At 51.9% G+C, this 11170-nt stretch overlaps 1 protein-coding gene across 1 annotated transcript; it reads left to right on the forward strand.

Annotated features, from left to right (window-relative positions):
• Window positions 1-4730: 4730 nt before the first annotated feature.
• Window positions 4731-8589, forward strand: LOC141981955 (GTPase IMAP family member 7-like). Its single transcript, XM_074943570.1, has 3 exons — window positions 4731-4785; window positions 6191-6253; window positions 7553-8589. The coding sequence occupies exons 1-3, from the start codon at window positions 4731-4733 to the stop codon at window positions 8587-8589; spliced, it is 1155 nt and encodes a 384-aa protein (XP_074799671.1).
• The last annotated feature ends 2581 nt before the right edge of the window (window positions 8590-11170 follow it).

Consider the following 11170-nt stretch of genomic DNA (forward strand, 5'->3'; position numbering starts at 1 on the left):
TGCCCCCCTCATTGAAGTAGGTGTGCAGGGTTACTGCCCTGGGAACTGCAGGGCACCAGTGGACATGGGGCCAGCTGCAGACCGGGGTGTGGGGCAGGGCTTGCTGGAGGCAGGGGGTGCGGGGTTGGCTGGAGACAGGAGGGTGCGGGGTTGGCTGGAGGCAAGGGGGTGCAGGGCTGGCTGGAGGCAGGGCACGGGGGTGCGGGGCTGGCTGGAGACAGGGCAGGGGGTGCGGAAGGGGCTGGCTGTGGGCAGGATGGTGGGTGCGGGGATGGTGTGGACAGGGCAGGGGGTGCGGGGCTCGCTGCAGGCAAGGCAGGGGGTATGTGCGGCAGGGGCTGGCTGTGGGCAGGGGGTGCGGGGCTGGCGGGAGAGAGGGCAGGGGGTGCGGCAGGGGCTTGCTGCAGGCAGGGCAGGGGGTGTGGGGCTGGTGCAGACAGGGCAGGGGGTGGCTGGAGATGGGCTGGCTACGAGCAGGGCAGGGGGTCCAGGGGTGGCTGGAGACAGGGGCTGGTGCGGGCAGGGCAGGGGGTGGCTGGAGATGGGCTGGCTACGAGCAGGGCAGGGGGTCCGGGGGTGGCTGGAGACAGGGGCTGGTGCGGGCAGGGCAGGGGGTGGCTGGAGACAGGGGCTGGCTGTGGACAGGGCAGGGGGTGCAGGGCTGGTGCGGGCAGGGGAGGGGGTGCGGCAGGGGCTGGCTGCAGGCAGGGGGTGCGGGGGTGGCTGGAGGCAGGGGCTGGCTGCGGGCAAGGCAGGGGAGGGGGTGCGGCAGGGGCTGGCTGGAGGCAGGGGGTGCGGAGGTGGCTGCAGGCAGGGGGTGCGGGGGTGGCTGGAGATGGGCTGGCTGCAGGCAGGGGGGTGGGTGCTCACGGGCAGAGCAGCTCGGAGCAGCCCGAGCAGCAGGACGCAGCCCCGGCCCAGCAGAGCAGCCGGGGACCCCCCAGGCAGCAGCGGGAGCCCCAGGGCCGGGGGAGCAGCAGCAGCACCAGGGCTCGTGCCCAGGGCCGGGGGGCAGCCCACGTGGCTCCCGCAGTGCAGCGCCCCTGGCGGCCGGAGAAGGAATTACATCACTTCCCGGCCGGAGCCCAGCAAAGCCTCAGCGCCCCCTGCAGGGAAGTGAGTTAACCAGTTCTAAAACTGCTTAAAAATTTAACAACCGGTTCACGCGAACCGGCTCCAGCTCACCACTGCTTGTAGATACAGGAAACCGGACCCCTAAGTCAGGTCCATCTTGGGGCCAGGGAGGCCAGACCCCAGGTCTGGGCCTTCCTCTCTTTCCCCAGCCAGCTCCAAACTGAAACTCTCCAGCCCCTCCTCTGGCCTTTGTCTCTTTCCCCGGCCAGGAGGCCACCTGATCTCTTTGTTCTCCAACACCTTCAGTAGGCACCTTGCAGGGAGGGGCCCAGGCCACCAGTTGCCTGGGCACGGACAATGGCTAACACTCTGTATCCTGGCAACTGATGACCAGGGCCCATCCGCTGCAAGAGCCAGCTGGATGTGTTGGAAAACAAAACAAGAAGTGGAGGCCAGGTGACCTGTTTGTCTGGGAAAGAGACAAAGGATGGAGGAGGGGCAACTGGGCGTGACTGAGCGTGGGCTGCTGGAAGCGAGGCGGTCTCCTGGACTAAATCTCAGGAAGGAGATCTAGGGCTCTGGGCTCTGGATTCCCCAACATGGAATTTGCTGAGTTGATGAGCTAACAAGATCTGTTCTACTCTGTGTCCCAGTCAACCAATAAATCTTCTGTTTTACCTCGCTGCTGAGAGTCACTGATGACTGCGAATTTGGGTGCATGTCCCCTTAGGGGGTGGGATGTATAGGTCTTCTCCAGCTGTCCTATCCAGGGAGCTCATGGTGGGAACAGGGGTTCTGAATGCTCCATTATCAGACCCAAGAGGCGCTGAAGCCAAGGAGGCTTGCCCTAGTGAGTGTGTGCCCTGAGGGATGTCAACCTGCCAGAGGGTCCTGTGTGAACTTCATTCATAAGTGGTTCCAGGGCACCGAGCCTGTGTGCCCATGACACCCTCCTACCTCACCCCTGCCCCCACCTGCCTCATACAGCCCAGCTCAGAAAGCCCTACTTCTCGCTGGGTCTGGAAAACAGGGGCAGAGGCACTAGGAAGCATGTGCAGATAGCCTTATGTCCTGCTTACATGAGGCTAATGTGCAATGGTTAAATGGGAGTTCCACAGAGACCGGTTTTATTAGGAAGTAGTTTTCCGAGAGTGGCCAATGCCAGGGGCCCCAGAGGGAATGAACAGAACAGGGAATCATCAAGTGATCCATCCCTTGTCGCTCATTCCCAATTTCTGGCAAACAGAGGCTAGGGACACCATCCCTGCCCATCCTGGCTAATAGCCATTGATGGACCTATCCTCCAGGAACTTATCTAGCTCTCTTTTAGTTATAGCCTTGGCCTTCACAACATCCCCTGTCAAGGAGTTCCATAGGTTGACTCTGTGCTGTGTGAAGAAGAACTTCCTTTTGTTTGTTTGAAACCTGCTGCCTATTCATTTCATTAGGTGATCCCTAGTTTCAGGGTCAGGCAAAAACAATGAGACAAATGGTGTTAAATTTGGTCTCTGTCTCATGGTTATTAACTGGTTTTCTTGACTTTTACTGAATTAGGTGTTCAAGAATATATAAAGAATGCAAAAATAAATTACGAATGAAAAATTCTCAGTAACTGTTTTTAAATAAAAACAAAATAATTGATTGAATAAACTAGTGTTTACTTCCTAGAAATACTATTACTTCCTCATTCCGCATTGTCAAACCTCTCTGGTGAGGGGAAAATCGCATTTCCTTGACTGTTGTGTTCTGGCAGCCTGTCGTTGTTGCTTTACTCAGTGTAACTCTATTGACTTCAGTGAAGTTATTCCTGATTTACACCAGCGTGTGCCAGGGGAGAATCTTGCTGTATCTTGTGTAAATAGCTGCAGGAGAGTCTCATTCGTGCTTTGTTTTGTTTTTTAGCAGACGGCTGAATCCATTATGGGAGGAAAACAAAGTTCAGTGAGTATCATGAGAAACGGATCGTTTCAGAGTCCAGCTAAATGAAATGTTCTGGTGCAAAGTATATATAGCACTGAGAGACCTGGGTCGTCAGCAGGGGGGATTGAACCTGGGACCTTTGGCGCTAAAGGCATGAACCTCTACTGCAAGAACCAAAAGCCAGCGGGCATTTAACTAAGGCTGTAGACCAGACTTGCTAATCTCTCTCACAGTGGTCTCAGTACCTCTGGGTTACATATATATAATTCGCAGGGAGATTAGGAAACTAAGCTGAGCAGAGAGGAGATGAAGCCAACAACACGTATCTAAAGGCAGAGCAGCTTCTCTTAGGCAAGAGAAGCCTCCTCTGCCACAACCGCACCCCTCTTACAGCCTGCTTCTCGACCCAGATATTTGGTCCATTTCCCTACTGTGTCCCTGGCCTTGGTATCCTTAACCCTGAATGTGACTCCTCTGCCACTTCCGTGTCTGCAGATCTGCTGCCTCTGCAACGTGACTTTCCCAAATGTAATCAAACGATGCCCAAAGTGGCCTAAGGGAGCTCAGGTCGATGCGTTGCTATTTCATGCGTTCTTTATGTCTATGTTCTAATCATTTTGCAATATTCACATTTTTAAAATCAAATATTTCAGCCAGAGTTTCATCCAGGAAGGCAAACTGAAGACGAAACGGGTAAGAAAATGACAATTCCCCTGTGCTGTCCTTATTTCTGCATGAATTGTCAGCTCGTGATTTTTCTGTAATGAAAATGAGAAATTGAGCTAGCACGGGGGTTTGATCTAGTCTCCAGAAATATCTCTTCTCACTCAACAGTTGTGCATGGGGCTCAGTAGTTCCCTCTCCCCGGTTTGGCCTCTTTGCGCACCTGCAAGGCCAGATGCAATTGCTTTAAAAACAAGAGAAGGAGTTGCTAGGTCACATGTTTGGGTGCTATTGGAATTCTCACTAGCACTGGTCAAAAAGTTTCCATAAAAGCTGTTTTTTTTGTTGGAAAATTGGGTTTTCTACTAAACAAAACTTTTCCTAAGAAGTGGGTGTGTTCCAGGGGTAGTATTGACTTTCCATCAGAAAACCAAAAACTTGTTGTCTTTTGGTGACTGGATTTAGACTGAAAACTTTTTATGTGTTTTGTTTTTATGAACATTTGAAATTTTTCAATAACAGTAAATTCCACCCAGCTCTACTCTGACAGTACAGGTGGGGTTCTGTTGTTTGGGTTAAAGGAACATACTTACATTTTAGATACGATAATGTTTGAAATTTCTGTGCTCCTGCAGATAAAGGTTTGAGACTGCTGGTGTGTGTTAAGCTGCCTCCTCCTATCTCTGCCAATGCACCTCAGTCCTGACCTGTGATAGACCCTGGTATGTCAGTCCCGGTTCTCTCCTGAGCAAAGACCCAGGCTATGGGTCCACTACGGAGCTCACGGCGGCCCAGCTGCATTGGTGCAGCTGCGCCTCCATGGCGCTGCTAGTGCAGATGGTCTAAACCAGGGGTGGGCAAACTTTTCGGGCCGAGGGCCACATCTGGATGGGGAAATTGTATGCAGGGCCGGGGCAGGGGTTGGGGTGTGGTGTGCAGGAACGGGCTCAGGGCAAGGGATTGGGGCAGAGAAGGTGTGTGGGGTGTATGAGGGGGCTCAGGGCAGGGGGTTGGGGTGCAGGAGGGGTGCAAGGTGCAGGCAGGGGGCTTAGGGCAGGGAGTTGGGGTGCGGGATGCAGGAGGGGTTCGGGCTCCAGGCTGGCGCCGCTTACCTCAAGCGGCTCCAGGGTGGCAGCGGCGCGCACTGGGGCCAGGACAGGGTCCCTGCATGCCTGCCCTGGCCCCATGCCGCGCTGCTCCAGGAACCGGCCGGAACCACGTCCCTGCGTGGCCCCTGGGGGAGGGGGAGCACAGGGCTCCGCGTGCTGCCCTTGCCACGCCTCCAGGTACCTCCCCCAAAGCTCCCATTGGCCATGGTTCCCCGTTCCCAGCCAATGGGAGCTGCAGGGGGCAGTGCCTGGAGGTGAGGGCAGCACACGGAGCCCTCTGCCCCCCCCACACACACCAGGGGCCGCAGGGACGTGGTGCCAGCCGCTTCTGAGAGAGGCACAGTGCCCGTGGCATCACGGGGGGCAGTCCCGTGGGCTGGATCCAAAGCCCTGACGGGCCGGATCCGGCCCGCGGGCCATAGTTTGCCCACCCCTGGTCTAAACCAATGGGAGAGAGCTCTCCTCTCGACTTACTTATTCCAGCCTTGCAGTAGCTGTGCTTCTCCCACCAATATCTCGCCGTCTACACCAGTGCGTAGGTCAGTGTAACTTACATTGCTCGGGGGGCTGACTTATTCACACCTCTGAGTGACAAAAGTTATGTCAACATAAACTGTCGTGTAGACATGGTCTAGCAATCAAGGCAAATCTTGCAGTGGTTTTGTGACGTGGGAAATTGTTTTCTATGGTCCAGGACAACACCAAAAGTGGTTCACTGAAGAGCAGTCCTTACACTGGAACTGACAGTTCACACTCCCACCCAACAGAGCTGTACCGGACTAAAGGTTTTCTCTCCCAATCCCACCCCTTTGGGGGCTGCAGTCAGTTGCACAACTGCCTTGAAAAAAAACTCAAATTCCTTTCCATTTTTTTTCCAATGTTTTCCTAATTCCTCCCACCCTCTCCCTGAATTTCTCCAGATTTGCAAACAGGGAACTTTTCCCAGGCTGCACTGCCGGTGTAACGCTGACAGACCCCAGTCGCAATAGGCAGGATCGAATTGGGGACCTCTGAAGTTTAGTGTATGAGCCTCTACCGCAAGAGCTAAAAGCCACCTGGCTCTTAGCTAAGGCTGGAGAGCAGACTCATTTTCTCTCTCTCCAAGTGGTCTCAGGGCCACTAGATGGGACAGAACCCCACCCCCAGGAGGTGTGTGGGTTACACCAGCTCCACAGACAATCTCGGCTTCCTGGGTGGGGTTGGAAGGATGGTCTGTGTCTGTGGCATACCCCATCCCTGCCCCCGCCTAACTGGTCTGAGGACAGTCAGGCCGATGTGGACACAGGTTCGGTGGGACTCTGCAGCTCCTCCCTGATCAAGAGTGAGGGGGTCACTTGTGGGCAGGCCAGCTGCTCTCATGCAACTTAGCTCCCTTCCTCCAATGAGCCTTCCACGGATCCTACCCCCATTTCTCCCCCATGCAGGGGCCAGGGCAGTTACTGATGACTCGGTGCAGCCCAACACCACAGGGAGAGAGGGCGCGGAAAGTGAGTTTTAATGAAATCACAAAGGGCCATTTTCTCCTCTGCCCAGGCCAGTTGCCCTTGGTGGCCTTTCTTCACCCTACTAGGCCCATCCTCCCCAGCTGGCAGCTCCACTTACCACCTGTCAGCCAGAGCGGCTTTCCCTGGGCTGCTCGTCCATTCGGTGTCCCGGGCCATTACCCAGCTGATGAACGGCCTCACTGGCTGAAACAGCTGGGAAAGCGCCATTGCCCCTGGTGTAACTCCCCCCTAGCTGAGTGCCCTGCAGACTCCATGCCTGGGGAAGAACCCGGGGGATACTGTGGCCATTGCTGAGAGAGGGCTCCTCTCTGGGATCCCATTGCTCCTCTGCTGCTGTGCAGACCGGCTACCCAGGGAGGTCCTAAGGGCTCCATGTCACGGAGAAGGTGGGATTTGGCTCTAAAGCTGGGCAATGCAGCTCTATTGCATTTATTCCCCTGGATGTGTTCATCAGCTCCCCTAACTGAGAGTGACAAGAGCTGCTATCGTGGGCATGGTGCATGCTCTCCATCTACTTCTACTGTCTGTACCTCTCCTACAGTGTTTTATTCCTCTCCTCCCCTCTTTTCCTTCACTGTTTTCCCTCCTCACTCCTGTTTTCCTTCTCCTGCTCCCCAGGCTCCACTCTTTTCCCTTTCATCCATCTCTCCCAATTATTTGTCCCATTCCCCTTTTCCTCTTTTTTGTATTCCATTCTTTCTCTCCCTTGTCTCTTTCCTTTCTCTTTTTACTTCATCATCCAACCCGCCCTCCCCCCCCCAAAAAAAACACAGGGGCTGATTTGCAGAGCTGCTGAGCACCCAAAACCCCAGCTGAAGTCAGGGGGAGCTGGGCGTGTCCACTTCTCTGGAAGTCAGGTCCAAGTTAAACTCCTTGGGCATCTTCTGCCAACTAGGGAGCCTATTCTCTAGGCTGCCCCTGGCTCTTTCTGCTGCTCCCACATTGCTGGACTGGCTCCTGGTGACTGCGGCTCCTCTCTGTGTAGTAGAAGCTTGACGGGGAGCTAATGAGACCTGGTGGCAACACCGCACCATGAGCAGTGATTCCAAAACAGAACAATAAGGATCCAGATCAGCATCCCTCCCAGAAACAACACCTGATCCCTGCGCTGGCCCCCTTCAGCCCAAAGCCTGCTGGGTGCTTAGAACTCACTCAAATCTGAACTGAGGCCTCCAAAGGTGACAGGCTGTCAGTGCTAACCACCCACTTTGCTGCTCCGCTCCAACATGCAAAATGTTTCCACACCGATTAGCTAAGGCCTTACAATAGGTATAATTACAGAAAGGGAAATCCCCAAACACACCCATTGTTACTTTATTATCTTTACAATATTGTCAAACTTACTTCTTCCAGGCCCAAGAACTGCCAGCCCGTGCACTGAGACATCCGAACTACGGATTGTTCTTGTTGGTAAAACTGGATGTGGGAAAAGTGCAACAGGAAACTCCATCCTCCGGGAGAATCTGTTTGTGTCTAAAATCGCAGCACAATCAGTAACAGTGACATGTAAGAAGGAGAGCAGGGCTTGGAACGGCAGGGACATTGCAGTCATTGATACTCCTGGTCTTTTTGACACACAAAATCCTTTAATAGAAACTATGGTAGAAATTGGGCGTTGTGTGGTAGTCTCCGCCCCAGGACCCCATGCTATAGTTCTGGTGATGCAGCTGGGTCGTTTCACTGAAGAAGAGAAAAATACAATTAAAAGAATACAAGACATTTTTGGGGAAAAAGCTATGCAGTACATGATCTTCTTGTTCACCAGAAAAGATGACTTAGATGGTCAGCCATTAAATGATTATCTTAAAAGTTTAAACGACAAAGATCTTCAGATATTGATGGAAAAGTGCAGGAATCGATGCTGCGCTTTCAACAACAAAGCAGAAGGAAAGGAGAAGGAAGACCAGATTTCAGAGCTGATTGCAATGACTGATAAGATGGTGCACCAGAATGGAGGCTCACATTATACTAATACGATGTATGAATATGCTCAGAAGAAACTTCAAGATAAAATCGAGACGCTCAGAGAACTCTATGAGGAAGAGAGAGAAAAAAAGAAAAGAAAAGTGGAATCTGAGTATGAGGAGAAATGTAAAAATATAGATCAGGAGCAAAAGAAGGAAGGCTCAGATGACGAAATCACTTCGGAACAACAGAAAGAGGCTCTGAGACAAAAACTGGAAAAAGATTTAGAGGAAATAAATACCCACTACCAGACACAGCTACATGAACTCAGGAGAAAAGCTGACGAGGATGTTAATATAATAAAAGCTATTTTAAAAAAATTCTCTAAAGTATTTTCAAAAATCAAAGGCTAGCCTCAACAATGATTGGCTTACTATAATTTCTCCTTCTCTTGCCACTTTGCCAGTTTTTCAATAGTGATGAATGGAGTTTGTGCTTTGGAACACTTTCACCTCCTCTTTTTTTCTTCACAGAAGTTTACAGTTGTATCAGCTTCTTAGTCAGCTTTGTACTGTCATACCCTACAGCTAATGCATACAAACTATGAGTAACTGAAGCTCTGAGCATTTGCTCTTTATTAACAACGTGTGTTGCTTCCATTAAAGACTCTGGCTACAGCTCTTAGATCTCTTCTGGACTAAGAGTTGGAATAAGCTGGGGTTGATGTATTATATTAATTGTGACTAATATTGTTGTCAATATGGTGGTAAATGTGAACCGTATTTCTGTTCAGGAATCATTTACAGACATCAGAATCTGTTCATTAAAATAACTATTCATAAGTATTCACTGATCAGTTTGGATGAACAGTTCTCAGCTCATTGGTTGTTCGCAAGCAGTTCATTCAGACTAGTCAGTATTCAGTATTTGTAAGTTGTGACTGACCACCCAAGTCACATGGTATTGTTTCTGCTTCTGGGGGGAAATTTTGTAAACAAGAAAATAACAAACAATCCATAATGTTGCTTTTCAGACCAATAATCTGGAAATTCATGAAACCTTCAAGATCTGCAAATATTTTTTCACATTCAATTCAGTACGTCTATTCGCTAAACTCTTTGTAACTAAATGTTTTAAAAATATTCAACCAGTTCTAACTGCCGTGTAACTCCCACAGTGCTCCCACATTTACCCATGGATATAGCCTGCCTGTAATCATGTAATTAGTTCTCCTACATTTTCCTGTTTAGCTTTTGATTTGCTGTGAAATGTGGTGATTTCCATGAATTATGAATGATGCTATGAAAATAAATTCGTGAGGACTCTACTGCGGCGACGTCTACACTGGCAGGTGTGCAGTGCTGCGGTTACTGCGCTGCTCACAGAGCGCTGCAGGGAAAGCGCTGTTGTGTGTTCACACTGTGCTCCTTGTAACTGTGGAGCACGGCCACATGAGCAGCTCTTGCAACGCCACAGAGAGCAGGGCATTGTGGGTAGCTATCCCAGCGTGCAAGTGGCGGCAGGGTGCTTTGGGAAGAGTTTGCAATGCCTCATAGGGCAGGCACAGCGTCCCATGACGCAGGTTTCCCAATCCCATTGCTCCAGGGCCCCCTACTAGACTGCCAGCTGCTTTTCAAATGAAGCGGGGAGGCGGGGAGTGTGACAGAGAGTGTGCTGTGTGCATGTGGGGAACAGATAGTGTGTTTTGGGGGGCAGAGAGTGTGTCAGCACGCTGTCTTGTAAATTCAGACAGCAGCGGGGGGAAGGGGGAACTCCGACATCAGCCCCCCTTCACACACACACACACACCTGCCTCTGCAGCAGGAGCATTCCCCAGGAATGGTTTGCTTTGTGTCCTGGAGCAGGTAAGCATGCTGGATGTCAGAAACAGAGTTTTGAAAGGGGATATCCACACGCCTGCAGCGGAGTTCAAAACAATGACCAGAGAGGCCACTTGACTTCAAGGGATTCTGGGACGTTTCTGGAGGCCAGTCACAGCGCAGTAATGTAACACGTAGTCCACACTGATGCCCCAGTGCTGTAGCCACGGTGCAGAAAGCTCTACGCCCCTCGTTGAGGCGGATTACCTAGAGCGCAGCAACTGTGGAGTTAGTGCTCACTAACTGCCTTGCCAGTGTGGACAGGGCAGGAGTTACAGAGCTGGGAGCTGATTTACTGCGCTGCAACTTGCCAGTGTAGACACAATCTTAGCTTAATGCTGAATTTTAGGACACACAAATTATAGGATATCATTTATTATAGAGCAGTGATTGCCCCCTTATAGTTATAATTAATATTTGCTTTCCTTTGTAAATGCGTGAAGGGATTCTCCCTTCTCTTACAATCCCTGGACACTTCTGGGGGAGTTCATAAAGTCCTCTTTGGGTGGCTCAAGGAGAATTCTTCTTTGAGTATTTGTCCACACAGACCCCACTATAGTATGTCCACCTCCTGTGCACAAGCCCAGAATCTTTAGACTAGCCCTGTCCATTGGGGTTGCGCATACACCTGGAGCACCTGTGAGGAAAAATTAGCGGGTGCTTAGCACCCACCAGCAGCCAAGCTCCCCTCCCCCCAGTGTGTCTCACCTGCCAGCGGCCCCGCTGACCAACTCGTCCCCCTCCCTCCCAGCACTTCCCCTCCACTGTTTCACGGTGCTCCAGATGCTCTGGGAGGGATGGGGATGAGTGGGGACGTGGTGCGCTTGGGGTAGGAGGCAGGGAAGAGGTGGGGCAGGGACTTGGGAAAGGGGTGGAATGAGGGTGGGTGGAAGCAGAGCAGGGGTGGGAAGAGACTGGGCAGGGGCAGGGCCTGGGGTGGAAGAGGCGGTCGAGCACTCACCGGCCAGAGAGGAAGTCGACGCCTATGGCTACCATAGTGTCCCACTGCTTCCCTGTAGCTTCGTTAGAATACTCTGGGAGTGGTAAGAAGCCGGTGCCTAGACACTTTGAAAATCCCTCTAGGTGCCTGTCTGCATCTTTAGTCACCTACATA

The sequence above is a fragment of the Natator depressus genome, chromosome 2 (genome assembly GCF_965152275.1).
Source record: "Natator depressus isolate rNatDep1 chromosome 2, rNatDep2.hap1, whole genome shotgun sequence".
NCBI classification, from domain to species: Eukaryota; Metazoa; Chordata; order Testudines; family Cheloniidae; genus Natator; species Natator depressus.